Below are 18,990 nucleotides of genomic sequence, written 5' to 3'. Positions count from 1 at the left end.
GATGTTTAGGATGAATATTAAATAGGTGGGAGAGAGGGGCCTCATCAACAAAGTAAACAGGCAGTGTTAAAAGAGAATGAAAATTTTAGTCCTGGCTGGTTTGGTTCAGTGGTTAGAACATCGGCCTGCAGACCAAAGGGTCATGGGTTTGATTCCTGGTCAAGGGCACATTCCTGGGTTGTAGGTTCCATCCCTGGTGATGTCTCTCTCCCCCCCCCCCCCATCCTCCCTCCCTCTCCCTCCCTCCTCTCTTCCACTTTACCTAAAAATCAATGGAAAAATATCCTCTAGTGAGGATTAACAACAATAACAAAAAATGAGAATCCATGTTGACTAAAGATCATATTAACTTTATGATACTTTTTGACTGGCATACAAATGACTTAGAGCGATTTATAAAATGTTGATTTATTTATAATTTGGCTTTATTTGGTTTTGTTCTCATAGATGTTTTCTCCCAGATGTCAGATTCCAATGGCTTAATGATATTTAGCAAGTTTGACCAGTTTCTGAAGGAAGTCCTGAAGCTCCCAACAGCTGTCTTTGAAGGGCCATCGTTTGGTTACACAGAGCACTCGGTCCGCACCTGTTTCCCACAGCAGGTAAGGACAGTGTTACAGTATGTAGGACTAGAAGAGTTCTCATCCACCCGCCACTCTTTGTCACATTTCACCAGATTGCTTTAGTCTAGGGTATAGGTCCTGAGTAGGGGAGGAAACAGAACCTTAAGTCAGGGGTGGAAAGTTTGGGGAGGGTGAAAAGAGGGGGGACTAAAAAATTCACCTGGGAACTCTCTCTCTCTCTTTTTTTTTTAATGGAGGAGGAGGATGAGAGTCTTTTCTGAAGAAAGAACATTTGAAATATTTTAAATTACTAAAAATTTAAAGAAAAGTGTTTATGAGGTGTTCATATTATAACTGGACATATATTACTCTCTAATGAATTCTTTAAACCATGAAATACAGGAATTTTGATATAAAAGTCTGTTCAGTGGTGCATCGTTGTTTCCTAAATACTGCAGACAAGCAGAGCTGTACAGCTCTCAGTCCCTCAAGGGCACAGTGCCATTTTCATATGAATGAAAGAAAGATTTGGTTTCCTCTTTATTTGTGGATGTCCTTTTGTAGTCCTTCCCTAGAGGTTGATATGAGTATATTCCTAAGATATTAACTATGCCTCAAAGGACTTTTTTTTTTAAATCCTCACCCGAGGACATTTTTCCATATTTTGTTCAGATAGAGTGGGAGGGAGAGAGAGAGAAACATTGACGTGAAAGGGACACATTCCGCACGACCCAACCAGGGCTGGGGACAAACTGCAATCGAGGTACGTGCCCTTAGCGGGAACCAAACCCAGGTCTCCCTGGACCACAGTCTGACGCTCTAACCACTGAGCCAAACTGGCCAGGACTGCCTCAAAGGACGTTGAGCAGAATGAATGCTGGCTGTAACATCCATTTTTTTCAGGTAGAGATGAGATAAAAGGAACTTTATGCTACACTTAGAAAGTTCTGGAAAGCAGGGAATTAAGAAAAAAAATCTATGTTAAAACTAATGGGTAAAAGATAAATGGAAAAAGGCTATTGACATAGTCTGAAAGTATCTCCCCATATAATATTTATTAATTACAAAGGAAACATAATAACTCTACAGTGGAGAAACCTGTCCAATACCACTTTAACCAAGTGATGAAATCCCTACCACCAGCAGAGGAACAGGCTGATATTGCTGCCTCAGCAGGATAGGATTCACTGAGAAGTTCCCAGTGTCACTGTGGTACTCTTTACCAGGAAAGCACACCTGAGTCTCATCTTCCCAAGGGCAGATATTTCTGAAACGTAATTGACCTGTATGCTTTAAAAATGTGAATGTCATGAAAGGTCAAAATAGACTAAGGAACTGTTCCAGATTACAGGGTCCAAAGAGACATGAAAGCTGAACGCAACCCATGAGCCAGGATTTTTTTTGTTAAAAAGGATGTTAGTGGGACAATTGGAAAAATATGAAGAAAGGTTTTAGACTAGATAATAGTATATTCTGTCAATGAATGTTAATTTCCTGATTTTGATATTTGTATTAAGAAATACAGTATAGGTATTTAAGGGTAAAGGGGCATCTGTACCACAGTGGTAACATTTGAGGAGTCTGGGTTGATGGCAAATGGAATTTTTAAAATAATCTTTTATAATCTTTCTGTAAGTCTGAAATTATTTAAACATTAAAAAATTAAAATGTAAAAGGAACAAACCCTCCTGACATGTGATAACTTTGATTCATAAAAGAACCAAAAGCAAACACACATATACCCCTTTTTACATTTAAAGTTCAGAATTCAGACTTTCAAACAATATTTCATAATGTGTTTAGAGATTCTCAGCTTTAGCACTGAAGGTGGCACCCATAATACTGGAGAGTTATATTTAGTAACTTCTGAGGGGATGTTCTTCCCAAATTTGTACAAATAAATTGGGTAATTGTTTTTGTGAAAATTAGCCTCTATACATTCATTTTTTTCTCAGCATAAATAGCAGTATCAGCTTTTAGCATGTTAAATATATCTCTATGCTTCAGTTTATTCTAATAAAGCACAGTTTTTATTTTTCTTTCTGAATGTGCATTTTCAAATGACATGAAGCTGTCTGAACATATCCTGGTATTGAGTGGCCTGCATGTATTAAAAAGCTGTAACTGATGGTGAGGATGATGAAGACACCACAGCAATATGGGATGGGGGCTAATCTTGGATCTAATGTACATGTAGCTCTCTACACAGATGCTTCCTGGAGGTCAGGCTAAAAACAACAAGTTCTGGAATGTTCCTATTAAGTAATGTAGTGTCAGGATGGGGAAGAGAATTTATATAAAGAAGTATCATTGAAGAACAACATGTGACCAATGGGTGACAGTTATTGGGGTTCTATGTAAAGTAATCTTTGATTTACTTATAATGTAAGTACTATAATGAGAATCTAATATTGGAGTAATGGTTTAAAATGTTGAAGAACTTTAAAAACAATTCTAATTATTAATTCTAAGAATTAATGCGATCAAGGATTCTACAAATTCTACCTTATGCCATGACTGTCAGCCCTTTGAACTCACAACCTAATTGTTGCTTTTCTCTTGCTTCAGATTCTTATTAAAAAATCAGTCTGTGGTTTTATATATGTCAAATTTGGAAAATTCAAAGATCTTATCTCCAAGTACAGGAAAGTTGAGTTTTTCTTGGTTTATAAAGGTAACAAGAAAAAAGATACCTCCAAAGGAATAGAAACTACTGATAGAATGGCCAAAAAACCAAAAAACATGAGACTTGGGACAGAGTTTCATGCAGCAAGAGTTCAATTCAGTGAGGTTTGGGTTTCTTTTCGAACATGGGATTTTCCCATATGGTTTGTTTTCCTACATGTGTTTTTTTTTTGTTTGTTTGTTTTAATGCAAGTTAGCTCATACACCATCAGACCGAGAATGGTATCAGTGTCAAGTGGAAATTGCATTGTTGATTCATATGCTATTTTCTCCAGCATATTAATGTTCTGGGCTGAGCAAAGACGTGATCACAGTTAAAGAGAAAGAATGAGTGCTTTAAGAAAGGAGCTGAAAATCCTACAGAAGTACCTTTCTTTAGTGAAAGAAGTAGCTGGTTTGGAGGATTCATGAACTGCTTTGCTTCACTTTCCACAGTGTTATAGCTGAAGCTGTGGGTATGGATGAAAAAGCTGTGAAGACATTCCTTCCCCTAACCCCACCTGTGCTAAAAAATTGATTGATGGAGTTAGCTATCCCCTAGATCCGATGTTTAGTTTTGATAAAACATCTATCTCGGAAGTTGTATGCCTTTATCATGAAGAAGGAAAAAAAGTCTCAGGATTCAAGTCTGAAAGGTATCATCTGACAGTAACTGTTGATGGACATGCCCATGGAGATTTCATTGTGCTTTTACTCTTATTAGTATTGCTCTTGTTTTGTTAGCTTTCTGTTTACAAAGTCGTACAGGTTTTTAGGTTTGTTTCATGCCTGTTTTTCTCATATGCCTTATTATTTTAAATCCATAGTTTTGAAGTATATATAGTTTTACAGTAATGTATATGTTGCATTACAGGAGAAATACTTTTATTTTTCTAGTATCATGAAGAGAATTACATATTTATTTTAAGTAGAGCTTTATTTCTTTTTTAAGAAGCAATTTTGCCAGCTTTTCACAAACTAACCCAAAATAAGAGATGTATATTTATGTAGTTTGTTAGTCTTAAAAAACACAACAAAAATAAACAACATTTATAAGTTAATTCAACAGAACAAATCTACTGGAATAGCTACAATTCAATGACTGAAACCAAATGTTGGCAAAGATTTGGAGCAGCCATAACTCTCATACACACCATTTTGGAAGAAACCCTAGTGGCTTAATTTAAACCTAAAAAGACACCTATCCTCGACCTAGTAATTCTAATCCTAAGTTTTTCCCCACATGAAATAAAAACATGTCCATAATAAGACTCTTACAAATATGTTCTTAGCCTCAGAGGCATCCTAGGTGTCCATAATAATAAAATATTGGGGTAGAGTTAATTCAAGAGATAATGTGTCTGGAATTTGCTTCAAAATAATCCGGGTTGAAGGAAGTGTGAAGACATAAATGATAAACAAATTAGTGCTATGTTGAGAATTGTTGAAGCTGGATGGTGTGCATATATATATAATTTTTTTTTTTTAATCTTCACCCTAAGATATTTTTTCATTTATTTTCAGACAGAGTGGGAAGAAAGAGAGAGAGAGAGAGAGAGAAAGAGAGAGAGAAAGAGAGATATGAGAGAGACACATTGACTGGTTGCCTCCTGCATGACCCTGACCAGGGCTGGGGACTGAACCATAACAGAGTTACGTGCCCTTGACCAGAATCAAACCCGTGACTCTGGTCTGTGGGTCGACACTCTAACTGCTGAGCCAAACGAACGGCCAGGGCTGGTACATAATTTTTAAAGTTAATAATAGAAAATTTCTCATTGTAAATTTGTGATTATTAATATTGTCTGAATAAAGCATAGTATTTATGTAGCCTAATACAGGGTGGGACAAAGTGTTTTACAGTTTTCCATATGAAAAATAATACAATAATTAATAATACAACAATGAACTGCCCTGGCCGGCTAGCTCAGTTGGTTGGAACTCTGTCCCAGTGTGCCAAGGTTGTGGTTCAATCCCCAGTCAGGGCACATGCAAGAGTCAACCAATTCATGCATAAACAAGTGGAACAACAAATCCATGTTTCTCTCTCCCTCTCTCTCTAAGAAATATTTTTTAAAAACTGAATGAACTTGTCTGGCTGGTGTTGCTCAGTGGTAGAATGTCAACCCATGCACCAAGAGGTCACCGGTTTGATTCCCAGTCAGGACACATGCCCAGCTTATGGGCCCAGTCCCCAGTGGGGGGCATGCAGGAGGCGGCCAGTCGATGTTCTCTCTCATCGATGTTTCTATCTCTCTCTCCCTCTCACTTCTTCTCTCTCTAAAGTCAATAAAAAACTTTTTTGCCCCACCTTGTATTTTGGTGGATAGGCCAGATATATTAAGAGTCTTCCGTGTTTATAAACTAATGGACTAACTTTAGAGACTTAAAAGTTATTAAAAGAAAGCAGTGGATATATTTAAGTTTCTTCTCAGTTTTCTCAAACTTCAGAGTTTTCGGATGTGTTATATTTCTCCTTAGAAAGATAGTTACTGTCCAGCCAGTGTAGCTCAATGGATTGAGCACTATCCCATGATCTGAGAGGTCCAGGTTCAATTCCTGGGTTGTGGGCTCAATCCCCAGTATGGGGCATGCAGGAGGCAGGCAATTGATGTTTCTCTCTCACATTGATGTTTCTTTTTTTTTATTGTTGAAAGTATACAGATGTCCCTCTTTTTCCTCATTGACCCCCTCCTTCCTGCTCCCACCCCCCTCCTGCCTTCCCCAGCCTAGTGTCCATGTAGATTTGTTATCTATATATGCATATATGTTCTTTGGTTTATCTCCTTCCACCCCTCCCACCCCCCATCTCTCTGAGGTGTGTCAGTCTGTTTCCTACTTCCATGATTCTGAATCTCTCTTGGTTGACAGCTTATTTTGTTCATTATGTTCCACAAGTAAGTGAGATCATGTGGTACTTGTCTTTCTCTGACTGGCCCATTTTGCTTAGCATAATATTCTCCAGGTCCTTCCATGTCGTCTCAAAAGATAAGAGATCTCCCTTAGAGCTGCACAGTATTCCATTGTGTAAATGTACCACAGCTTTTTTATCCACTCATCTACTGATGGGCACATGGGCTGTTTCGAGATCTTAGCTATTGTAAATAGTGCTGCTATGAACATAGGGGTCCATATATTCTTTCTAATTGATGTTTCAGGCTTCTTAGTATATATTCCAAGTGGATCACTGGGTCAAATAGCAGTTCCATTTTTAATTTTTTGAGAAAACATCATATTGTTTTCCAAGGTGGCTGCACCAGTCTGTATTCCCACCAGAAGTGTGCTAGAGTACCCTTTTCTCTACATCCTTGCCAGCATTTGTTGTTTGAGGGTCATATTGATGTTCCTATCTCACCCTTCCTCTCTCTCTAAATCAGTGGTTCTCAACCTTCCTAATGCCGCGACCCTTTAATACAGTTCCTCATGTTGTGGTGACCCCCAACCATAAAATTATTTTTGTTGCTACTTCATAACTGTAATTTTGCTACTGTTATGAATCACTATCGGAAATATGTGTTTTCCAATGGTCTTAGGCGATCCCTTTGAAAGGGCTATTTGACCCCCAAAGGGGGGTCTAATGGCAGCCTAAATAATCCATAAAAACATATTTAGAAAGAAAGAAAGATGGGTGCTATTTGTCTTATTCTTTCCTAGGTTCAAGTTGACTGTAGTTTGAAGAGTTCGGTCCACCCATCAGAGGATTTTAAATTTGATCCTGTCTTTATGGAAGGAAAACCTGAATCAGTGGAGTAGGGAGTGAGGGAGATAGTGAGATAGGAAAGTCGATGAAGTCTTTCTTTTAGTGACTGTTGCAGGAGATACTATTGATAGCACTGGATTGAACACTGTGCCACACTCTCCTTGATTCATAGGGGAGGTGGGAAATGGGTACAAGTGGGATTACAGTATTACTGGTGGATTTTCAGAATAACAAGACTATTTCATGTCTGAAGATGTCCTTTGATTATACTTTGACCAACATATCCTCTTCCATTCTGTGCCAAAATGACTTTACTTTTCCACTGTGTCTTTGAAATGAGATATTTTCTGGATGTTCTAACCTTGTTTTCCTGGACATTGAAAAAAGTTTGACAAGAATTGCCTGGCACATGAATATGTGTATATCTGTATTTCATAGGAATTCTAATTCAGCAGATTTTACAGTCTCCATTAGCAACCCCTCATTACCATTATAATCTAATGGGAATCATTACCATGATTCATTGATTTGAAGACACTTTTCACACCTTGACAAAGGCTGATATCAAGATACCTCATATAGCCAATGGCAGTTGGCCAGGCAGTGGTTGTGCTTGTGCTGAATTGTAATTTCCTGTGCATGTGTGAACTTGGTGGTAGTGGTTCCATCATACCCACTTTGGTACTGCGTGTGTTGTCATTTCAAATGTCCTTGGAAAGAGTACATTCTGATTTGGCATTGAAGGAAAAGTTCTTGTAAGCACAGAAAGCCGTGGGCATACAGAGGGGAATAAATTTTATATTAGTAACATAAATATTTATCATTGGAAGAATTGGTTATTTTCTTTCTTTTTTCTTTTTTTTTTTTTCATTTTATCTTGAGATATAGTGGGAGGGAGAGAAGGAGGAAGAGAGAGAGAGAAACATCGATGTGACAGAGACACATCGAGTGGTTGCCACCCACACGAACCCAACTGGGGCCAGGGACAAACTGCAACCAAGGTACATGCCCTTAGCAGAAACCTAATCCGAGCCTCTCCGGTCCCTGGGCCGATGCTCTCACTGCTGAGCCAAACTGGCCTGGGCGGAATTGGTTATTTTCTTAAAAAGCAACAACCAAGTGCTTTAGAGAAACTCCTCTTTTTTTTTTAAAGGAAGATATCTCCAAATACATGGAGCTGTATTATTTTTTTTTATTACTGAAATGGGACCAAAATAATTTTTGTCACACCAAGCAGGGCAAATGAAGGTTGGTGAAATTGCCAAGTAATTCTGAGTAGATGAAAGAGATTTCAGTTCATCAGGGCCTGGTGTGACTGATTTACGTGTCACAAAGGATTACAGTTAATTAAGTCATAGAGTTAGTTTAATTGGCTGAGTGTTTTTCTTCCTTAGTGGAAAAAGTATAATGGTGCATCTTACAAGTAAGATGCTGCCTTAGCATCTTACTGATGTTACCTTAGATTGGATGAAATACAGCATGTAATGGATTTTGTTCTGATCAGGTCTATAGTAATGGGACCTGTAGCATTGGCAATAATTAGATGGAACAAAATTATAGAGACCTAGAAGTGAGTTTTTGTTTTAATTGGTACTATGGAAGTGATTATCTTGCTAAATAATTTCCTATCTAAAAATGACAAGAGGCTCCAAAGTTTTCTTTTTTTAAAAAGATTTTTGTTGGATAGCAGTACTTACTGGTACATGCTATGGGAAAGGTCCACCACTCTCAGTTACTACTCATGAGCTGAAAACAGGTCTTAATGTGTTCAGTCATGGTTCCCTGGCCCGTGGGTAGGGCTGGAAGCTGCGGGGCATGGAGTGTTGGGGGCTGTTGGCCCAGGTCTTTCTCTGGTGTTCACTGGTGGCACTCCCATTCCCCTTGTACCCTAGACCCTTATGGTTCACTAGTCTCCAGGTAAAGCGGAAAAGTTCTTCGCCAGAAAACCTGAAGCCCCTGTCTCCTAGTCACTTTACTTAGTGGCCCAATGGCAGCCTAAAGAAAACGACGGTCCCTCCTCAGATATTGCTTTTCTTTTATTATTCTTTTTACTCATAAACAAATTTGAGTCCTGATTTTAAAATACAGCTCTGTTGCCCTGGCTGGTTTGGCTCAGCGGTTAGAGCGTCGGCCTGTGGTCCAGAGAGACCTGGGTTCGGTTCCTGCTAAGGGCACGTACCTCGGTTGCAGTTTGTCCTCGGCCCTGTTTGGGTTGTGCGGGTGGCAGCCACTCGATGTGTCCCTTTCACGTAGATGTTTCTCTCTCTCTCTCTCTCCTCCCCTCTCCCTCCCTCCCTTCCTCTTACTCTATCTTAACAAAAAATGGAAAAATATCCTCGGGTGAGGATAAAAAATAAAAAATATAGCTCTGTTGATGTCTTGATTTTGCTTTAAAAGATGTTACTAACCCCAATTTCCTAGTGGATGAGGTTTTTATCATAGTACTGTGGTACTTATCAATCTAACCCTAGCCTAGCTTTTCGACTTCCATCCACATTGCTCCTCAGACCTCCGTCAGCGCTCCCTGGGTTCTTTTCAGATGTTCCCGAAGTCCCACAGGAGCTGTGCCACTTCACAGTCCCACAGGCATCGTATAAGGGCATCTCTTTCTCCACAGCCTTGCCGTAAGCATTATGTTCTTACCAATCTGATAGATGAGAAATGCTATCTCAATATAGTATTGATTTGCATTTCTCTTGTGTTGAGTAACATGCACTTTGAGTGCGCGAAAGTAACAGTTACTGTCTTTGTTTATGCTATTATCTGTCATTGAAATGCCAATAACCCCTGACCCTTCTCCTCTACCAAAGGCCTCATATTTCAAATCCCAGCTAAAATATGCCTTCTTAGATGCTCTGCATTTTTTAGTGAGGATTAACTGTTCCTCCTCGGCAGCCCCATGGCATGTTACATCTAGCTCATTCGTGCCCTAGAGAGATGTACCTTGGTCTCCTTCAACTGTATATCCCCATGACAACAGTGTCCGGAAGATGGTCAATGCTTACTAGCTATTTGTTGGATTAATTGAGTAATGATTTTAAATAAAAAGGCATGAGAAAAGATCTTTGGCTTGACTTCTAATAGTTTAAGGCTCATGGATGTACTAGCAATTTTGTTGTTTTTCTTGATAGTATTCAATATTTTTCTCAAATCAAACAATCTTTGCAGTGAGGAAAATGAAGTTTTTCCAATTTTTCTTTTGGCTGTAATATAAAAATACCTCTGATAAAAAGCACAGCAACATTATATTGTTGTGCCATTACAAAGTACTCTTCAAAGTCCAAAATAAATATGTGATATTGAAAAATCCAGTGTCTAATAGTAATCGAAAGGCTGCCCCAAAGCACTAGTCCAATAACTAGTTTTTTAAAAAAATAACCAGCATCATTGTCTTTGTCAGGTAAAATATTTCTATGACTACACAAAAGTTTATGTAAAAACATTTTAATCTAAAAGATTTTTTTAAATGTTGTTTTCAAGTTTGTTAACTAAATGTCATACTTTGTTTAACTGATTACCAAGTAAGTGATAGGGCAGTAGATAAGAAATATTTACCTGTTGCCCATAAGGAAATAAGAGTTTTTAGTGGAAATGATGAGATTGGAAATTGCAGTTATAATGATCTGGTGCTAAATGATTTTACTTGTTCTCTCATGTAATACTGGATTTCTCATTTTTAAGAGATGGTTCCGCTCCCATTTTTAAACAGAAAAGATGTAGCCAAGCATGTAGGGAGAGTAGTGAGAATGGCGTCTAGGGTAAGAAGTGGTCAGTATTGAGGATTAGAATGACAGAGGGCAGGATGTAAGTGACAAACCAAAACACTTCTTTCTAGAAAAACTGAGAGTGCATACAAAGATGGAAGCAGCCTCAGGGTTTTATTGAGGAAGCTATAAACAAATCATGGTGTTTTTGCTCAGTCGGTCAGGCAGCTGTTAAAATGATTAGAAATAAAGACCTTGTAGCAAAATAATAAAATATTTACTAAAATGTTAAGTGAAAAAACACTATATATTTTTACTACACAATGTACATATTTGGAGGGAAATACAGAAATATGAGAATTGTGGGAGAGAATTGACATAATATGCAATTTTATTATAGTTTTATAAATATTGTGCTGTAAAAATAAGGGGAAATGCTAAGAATGTGTTCAACGCAAGAGAAAGATAAAACAAAAAGGGAGGAAAAAGATCCAACCTATCTTTCACACAGTTATTTAGTAAGTCACAGAATTTTTGAGCTGGAATTCTGTCCCAAAAGTTCTCAAACTTTTTATCCTCATTACACTAAAAAGTATGGAGGACCCCAGAGAGCTGTCATTTACGTGGGTTATATTTATCAACATTTTCATATTATAAACTTAAATTGATAAATAAAAAAATATGTTTAACTCTGGGTGGTCGCAGTGGTTAGAGCGTCGGCCCGCGGACCACAGAATCGTGGGTTCCATTCTGGTCAAGGGCATGTACCTTGGTTGCAGCTCTGGTTGGGGTTGATGTGTCTCTCTCATATCGATGTTTCTTTTTCTCCCTCCCACTTTTTCTGAAGATAGATGGGAAATAATCCTCAGGTGAGGGTTTAAAAAAATAAATAAATACACACACACACACACACACACACATACATATATATTTAAGTCGTTAAAAATAACAATGATAAAAACCTATTACATGTTAACATATTTTAGTGAAAAATGAAATGTATTTTAATGAAATATATCCTAAAACCAAAATATTTAATGAGAATGCCATTATTTTATATTTTTGCAAATCTCAGATTTGTTCAGGTAAAGACAGCCGGTATCTCATATCTGCTTATCCAGTCAGTCTGTTATGAAGATGTTTTAGTTAAAGTATAGAAAGAAAATCTGGCCTCAAACAGATAATGTAGTTGGAAAAGGGAGGAGTATTTTAATAGCTTTTTCTGATAATTATGGATGTGCCTCACTGGCTCTAGAACACTCAGAGAAAAAGATTGAAAAAGGCAGTAATGTCTCAGTATTATTGTGAAAATAGTTTGGCTTCATGGACTTCCTAAAAATGTTTTATGGACCTTCCAGGAGAGCCTCTGACTGTACTTTGAGAACCACTGCCCTTGAGAGATGAGAAAACTGAAAACAGAATGTTAAGTGATTTCCCCCACATCACATGGTTCATGGAAGACATAGCACTGGGGCACAGTTCTGGTTTCTTTCCTGCTCTCGGAAATTACGTATGGCCTCAGGACAACTTTGGGAAACTGACCCTGAGCGTATTTATGAGGGTTTTCTGAGGTAGCAAATTTAAGTGTTTCTTTTCATCTTGAAGATTAAAAAAAAAAAATTAAACTCCATGGTAGGTGAACCAAAACATTTTTAGAGAAAGTTGCATTAGGATTTTCAATGGATTTGTAAAAATGTAACTTTTAACAAATATAAGAATGTACAGAAATATTAATTTAAACATTAAATTTATAATTGATAAATGCTTAATTTGTTCACCACAACTTTTTTTTTCATCCTCACCTGAGGATATTTTTGCATTTATCTTCAGATAGAGTGGGAGGGAGAGAGGGAGGAAGAGGAAGACAGAGAGATGAGAGAAACACATCGAGTGGTCGCCACCCACATGACCCCAGCTGAGGCCGGGACAAACTGTAACTGAGGTTCATGCCCTTAGCGGGAATCAAACCCGGGTCTCTCCAGTCTGCAGCCAACGCTCTAACCACTGAGCTAAACCAGCCAGGACTTACCACATCTTACTAGCTAAAAAACTATCTAGTATCTTCTTTATCAGTAATATTTCTTAAAAATATGTTTTTATTCATTTTAGAGAGGAAGGGACATGGGGGGGGGGTGAGAGAAACATCAGTGCGCGAGAGAAAAACACCTATTGGCTGCCCCCTGCATGCCCCCTACTGGGGACTGAGACTGCAACCTGGGCATGTGCCCTGACCAGGAATCGAACCAGTGATGTCTTGGTGCATGGGGTGATGCTCAGTCCACTGAACCACACAGGCAAGGTGTCTACTTTATTTTATTTTCTCTTCCTTACCACTTCTTTTAAGGATTATTTTCAATAATAATGACTTCCAGTTTACTTACAGTGGAATCATGATTCTCATGGTTGCCAAAAAGATACACAGACTTTGTGTGTGGTCACACGTGTTTGCATGATGGGACCATTGTTGGAAGGTGTCATGGTAGATCAGATGAAAATCCCAGAGGCCTCTGTCCTCCTATCGGAACACCACACTTTCTGCACTCCTTGCTTCCCAATTGTGTTGAATATATTAATTGTAAAAGTCAGTTATTATCATCAACTGGCAAAATATTTTCAGCTCTAACCAATTTTATCTTTTCTACCTTTTTTTTTTTTCTGAAATAAACTATTTTCAAGTTTTATGGGGAAGCACCATATTTTTATACCCTGTTTTTCACTTAAAGTGTTGGGACTGAGAATGCAGTTATTTGGGAGAGACTGAGATGAAAAATTCTGGGTGCCTTTTGGCTTCACCCTACCCCTAATACTCAGGGTCTCCTCCACCCCTCAGCCTTTGAATGGTGGGGCCAGGACTTGCAAAAGGCCTGTTTACTGGGCTCTACATCTCTTATTCTCTTGTGTTGCCCTTTTGTCTTTGCTCTTCTTTTGGAATAAAGTGTGAAGGGGCCTAGGTGTCTAGGTTACAATTACAGAAATTTCACATCTAGTTGTATGGCACTGCCTTTCCTTCCTTTTTCCTTTCTTTTTGGAACTGGAAAGGTGTTTTGTGGGTTAGAGAAAATAAAAAGAAAATTCATTAATTTGAAATATTGTTGAGAATTTGTTCTGTCTATATCAATGACTTTTTTTTTTTTCTAGACTGTTTTCTAATTTTCTGTGTCCACACAGAACATAGTTTTATCAGTGTTTCCCATATAGTGGAACCTTATTATATATTTGTTTAAATTTAAAAGAGAGAAATAAAGATAGGACAGAAAAATACAGTTCAGCTAGGGAGATGGTATAATGGAGGAATACTGTGATGGCCATTTGGATGTCTAGGTTCTAATCTCATCCGTCTTATAATATCTCTGTGACTTGGTCAAATAACTTCACTTCTCTGAGCTTCAGTTTTCTCTTAGGTAAATGAGAAGGTTGTTAAATGATGTTTAAGAGTGTTTGCCTCTCACGTTGGTATTCATTCAACAATTACTTATTAAATGCCTGTCGTGTGCCTGGCACTGTTACCATTGCTGGAAATGTGTAGACAAACAGACAGCCATAGTTTCTGTTCTCAGTGATGTTTTATAGTCAGGTGTTGACGGGTGCTCCCCCACTGCGTACCAGGAACAGTAATTGGAAGGGTACCTGAGTTCTACTTCTGCTCTGTGACTGATTTGGGCAGGACCTTTACAAGTTATTTAAATGCTTTGTTCTTTTACTTTCTCATCTGTATAATGAAGATAGTAATACCTAATCTATTAACCTTATACAGTTGTTTTGAGACTCAGATAAAATAATGAATGTGGAAATGCATTTGAATATAGAAGTAGTATGTAGTATAGTGTGTAGCAGTGTCTGTAGTAATGTAAAATAGTTTACAATGAAATTCTAAATGCAATTCATTATAATTTGGTTGGGAGAGTCCTAAGTTAACTTAATCTTGGAATTCAGAGGTATTTGAAAAATATATTTTTCTTCTCTTCACAGAAAAAGATAATGTTAAATATGTTTTTAGACACAATGATGGCCGATCCTCCTCCCCAGTGCCTTGTCTGGCTACCTCTCATGCACAGGCTTGCCCATGTGGAGAATGGTAAGCAGAATTTGTACCATTCGTTCCTTATGCTGTAGGAAGTATGTGAGCTGAGAGTGTTTGTGATGTCCTTAGCTATTATGATTGAAATTGTAATTGATGTTTGCTGGCACTTTGTCATCTGAACTTGTGATTTTAGCTTTTAAAAGAAGACTATTTAAAAAAAAAAGAAGTTGGGGGGTGGTGTATTTTATTACTTAGATAGGATACCAAGAAGTAGTAATGTCAGATCATAAAACTTTGTGGTTCAAATTCTAGGCTTTCCCCCTGAGATTCCATGTGGTCGTTTTTTGAATTTTTTTTCTTTCAATTTTTAAAAATATTTTTATTGATTCTTTAGAGAGAGGAAGAGAGAGATAGAAACATTGATGAGAGAATCATCAACATCGATTGGCTGTTTCCTGCACACCCCCTACTGGGAATTGAGCCCACAACCCATGCATATCATAGACCAGGAATCAAACCAGTGACCTTTTGGTGCATAGGTTGATGCTCAATCACTGAGCCACACTAGCCAGGCTTTGTTTGTTTTTTTTAAATCCTCACCCGAGGATATTTTTCCATTGATTTTTATTTATTTTTATGGTTTTTTTTAAAAGAGAGAGTTGAAGGGAGGGAGGGGAAAGAGAGAGAGAGACACATTGACTAGTTGCCCTGACTGGAGTCGGGAAGTGAACCCGCAACCCAGGTGCCTGCCCTTGACCAGAATCCAACTCTTGACACTTTGGTTCACAGGCTGGTGCTCTAACCATTGAACAAAACCAGCCAGGGTGCAGTGGTTGTTTCTGGCTTGAGCCCACGTGATTTGGCCATGGCTTCCTTTTTTTTTTTTTTAATTTATAAAAATCGTAGATCTAAAAAGTTGGTCAATATTAACCACTAAAACTATAATTATGTTTGAATCGTTTGAAGGAAAATCGCTAAGATAGAATTTATTACTAGGTTTTACACATCTTCAGTTTTTTCCTTTACTGTTTATTTTACCTTGAACTACTCTCAGTATCCTTTCCAGTAATTTGGCTTAAGTCTTTGTTTCATTGGAATTGAAATGGCACTTATCTTAGTAACTTGTTAATTTTTTCTATTGCTATCAGTTTATCTCCTTTTCAGGTTGTTCGAGTTTATTAAAGGGAAGGATGTGGTTTTTCTGTGTAGCCTGCCTTCTCTGAAGGTTCTTGCTGTCTCTCCTCATTCCCCACAAGAGAACAATAAGAGCTGAAAGGCACTAACAAGCAGAGTACTCTTTTTTCCCTTTGTAAAAAGAATGAAACACATGTTTGTACTTTTTTATTTTCTCCCCTATCCATACTTTTTAAAAAAAAACCATGGCTTTGATTCACAAGTGACGTTAGATTCAGGATTATTTTATTATTATTTTTAATTTTCACCCAAGGATATTTTTCTCTTTAATTTCAGATAGAGTAGGAGGGAGAGATAGCGATAGAAACATCGATGTGAGAGAGACACATTAACTGATTGCCTCCTGCATGACCCCGACCAGGGCTGGGGATCAAACTGCAACCAAGGTACATGCCCTTGACCAGAATCAAACCCACGACTCTTTGGTCCACGGGCCAACACTCTAACCACTGGGCCAAACCAGCCAGGACAAGAATTATTTTTTATTTATTTATTTTTTAATCCTTACCCGAGGATATTTTATCATTGATTTGTTTTTTAGATAGAGTGGGAGGGAGGAAGGGAGAGAGAGAAACATGGATGTGAAAGAGGCACATCGACTGTTGCCTCCCACAGAACCCTGACTGGGGTGGGGAATCGAACCTGCAACCCATGTACATGCCCTTGACTTGGAATTTAACTTGTGACTCTTTGGTCCAAGGCCAACACTGCAACCGCTGAGCCAAACTGGCCAGGGCACAGGATTATTTTCTTAAGGGTCCAGAATCTCTTGACTAGAGTAAAACAGCTAAAAATTTTAGTAGGATATTTGTATAGAGATTTATACAGTTATTACTGTATTATTGGTTCTTTTGGAGGCAATACTTTAAAAAATATTTTTACTTGTATTTAGAGAGAGGAAGGGAGAGGGAGAGAGAGAAACATCAATGTGAGAAGGAAACATTGATTGGTTGCCTCCTGCATGCCCCCTGCAGGGGATCGAGCCTGAAACTCGGGCATGTACCCTGACCCGAAATTGAATTGGCAACCTTTCAGTGCACAGGATGGTACTCAACCAACAGAACCACACGGCCAGGGCAGAGACAATACTTTTAAAGCCTTAAGTGTTTAATAGTTTCATAGCCAATTCATTTTCATAACATCATTTTATATCTGCTATACCAAGTAGAAAGAATTTTACATGTCCTGGTGTATTGTTATTCATATGAACATTTTATTGTGACTTTGTATTTATTGATTACATTCTTTATGTAGTTATTAATATTTTTCTTAGAGATAGAGAAATATTATGAAATTATTGGAATACCTAAAAAATAAAACGTTACCTATCACAATGACATTTATCTACATATCTTAATAATTATGGTGGGAAACATTAAATTATGGTATTCTTAGTTTTCTGTTGTTGTTGTTTGAGCCCTTTACTTGAAATTCATCACTCGAATTGTATTGAAGTTACTATTCATAGGGACAAATATTTACTTATCTAAGCAAAAGTTATACTTTTTATACTAGTTTACTAACTCAAGTGTAGAGTAGTATATCAGAAGATAGCTATCACATGATGCATTCCTTCAAAAAATACTTTACCGAAACCTGATTTTATTTATAATTGACCCAGCACACTCTGGTTCTTTTCTCATTCTGGTTCTCTGCATTTTCTACCTAGTCACCCAGTCCACTGACTAATGTAAGCACTGGCTGGCTCTTGACTGGTTTATAAAAGAGGGAAAATCACATAGATATACATGTTCAAAATGATCAGACTTCATCTGATAATTTAATATTAATGTACATATGTCATTTAATATTAACCCCAAATTATATGGAATTATAAACATTGGCTGCACTTATGTTGACTTCATTGATGTTGGCTATAGATTGATTTGGGAGTATGTTGTCTGACAGAACTCTGCTAGGTTGCATAGTTTTAATTTGGGACACAGACTCAACATTTTCATCATTCCTTGGAAATTTTTTGATGATCAAAACTTGAATTTTTTAGAGGAAGTATATGTCCTTCAGATTTCTCATTCATATTTTACTTTTCTTGTCTTTAGTGATCTTGTTACATTGTTTTCCTCACCCAGTGCTCAATTTTTTTTTTTTTTTGACTCTTGATCCCCTAGTTAATATAAATTTTTGGAAGCAGAACTAAAAATCTTTAAAATTAGATAAGATTGGCGTTGTATATAAAATGCTAGAGTCATTCAGATGAAGATTTGAATACTACTATATCCCTCTTTTCCTGTTGACTTTCATTTCTATTCAGAATTGAATTGCCAGAGGGAACAATGATGCTACCAACATTTAAAAGTATAAATAGTCAGGGGTAGTGGGGACTAATATATGGTGATGGAAGATGTTCTGACTTTGGTTGTTGGGTACACAGTGCAATATACAGATCTTGTATCATAGACATGTACGTTTGAAACCTATATGATCCTATTGACCAGTATCACTCAAAAATTTTAATAACAAAATAAATACAAGTGTAATTAGTAAACTGTAATGCACCATTGTGCATGCCCACTCAATGAACTAGACTTTCAAGCTATAAGAGAATCCCAATAATCTATGAATTCTGAGTGCCATCTGATAGTTTTTCATATGATAAGAAGCCTAGTGAGGTAGAGAAAGGAGCTGCAGATCACTGTTTTCCTTCCTCCAAATCACTGTTCCTTCATTGGTCTAGAGTATTTTGTTTTTATGATGCAACTTAGAGCTCTTAGCTAAAACTTTTTTTTTTTATCCTCACCTAAGGACATTTTCCTTTTTTATTTTTTTTTGTTCAGATAGAGTGGGAGGGGAAGAGAGAGAGAGAGAAACATCTACGTGAAAGGGACACATCAAGTGGCCACCTCCCACACACACGACCCAACCAAGGCCGGGGACAAATGGCAACTGAGGTACATACCCCTAGTAGGAACCGAACCTGGGTCTCTGGACCGCAGACCGACGCTCTAACTGCTGAGCCAAACCGGCCAAGACACTCAAACTATTTTTAATATGTAGCCTTACTTTTTACCAGTTACCTTTTGCACCCAGTATATGGAAGTATTTAATTCAGCAAATATTTGCAGTTCTTCAGTCCAGGATACTGTGTAAAATACCATTTGCAGATGACAGTTATGTACACTACAC

The 18,990-nt window shown here is 37.6% G+C and overlaps 1 protein-coding gene across 4 annotated transcripts in view; it reads left to right on the top strand.

Moving 5' to 3' along the window:
- The window catches only part of DTNB (dystrobrevin beta), a 236,698-nt gene that overhangs the window by 74,679 nt on the left and 143,029 nt on the right, over positions 1-18,990 (top strand). For all 4 annotated transcript variants that reach the window (XM_036262917.1, XM_036262916.1, XM_036262918.1 and 1 more), the window contains 2 exons: positions 448-602; positions 14,601-14,706. In XM_036262917.1, coding sequence (XP_036118810.1) covers positions 448-602; positions 14,601-14,706 — 261 coding nt within the window. The remainder of the gene's footprint in view (positions 1-447; positions 603-14,600; positions 14,707-18,990) is intronic.

Source organism: Molossus molossus, unplaced genomic scaffold (genome assembly GCF_014108415.1).
Source record: "Molossus molossus isolate mMolMol1 unplaced genomic scaffold, mMolMol1.p scaffold_m16_p_15, whole genome shotgun sequence".
Taxonomy (NCBI): domain Eukaryota; kingdom Metazoa; phylum Chordata; class Mammalia; order Chiroptera; family Molossidae; genus Molossus; species Molossus molossus.
This window is presented reverse-complemented; position numbering and strand designations above follow the sequence as displayed.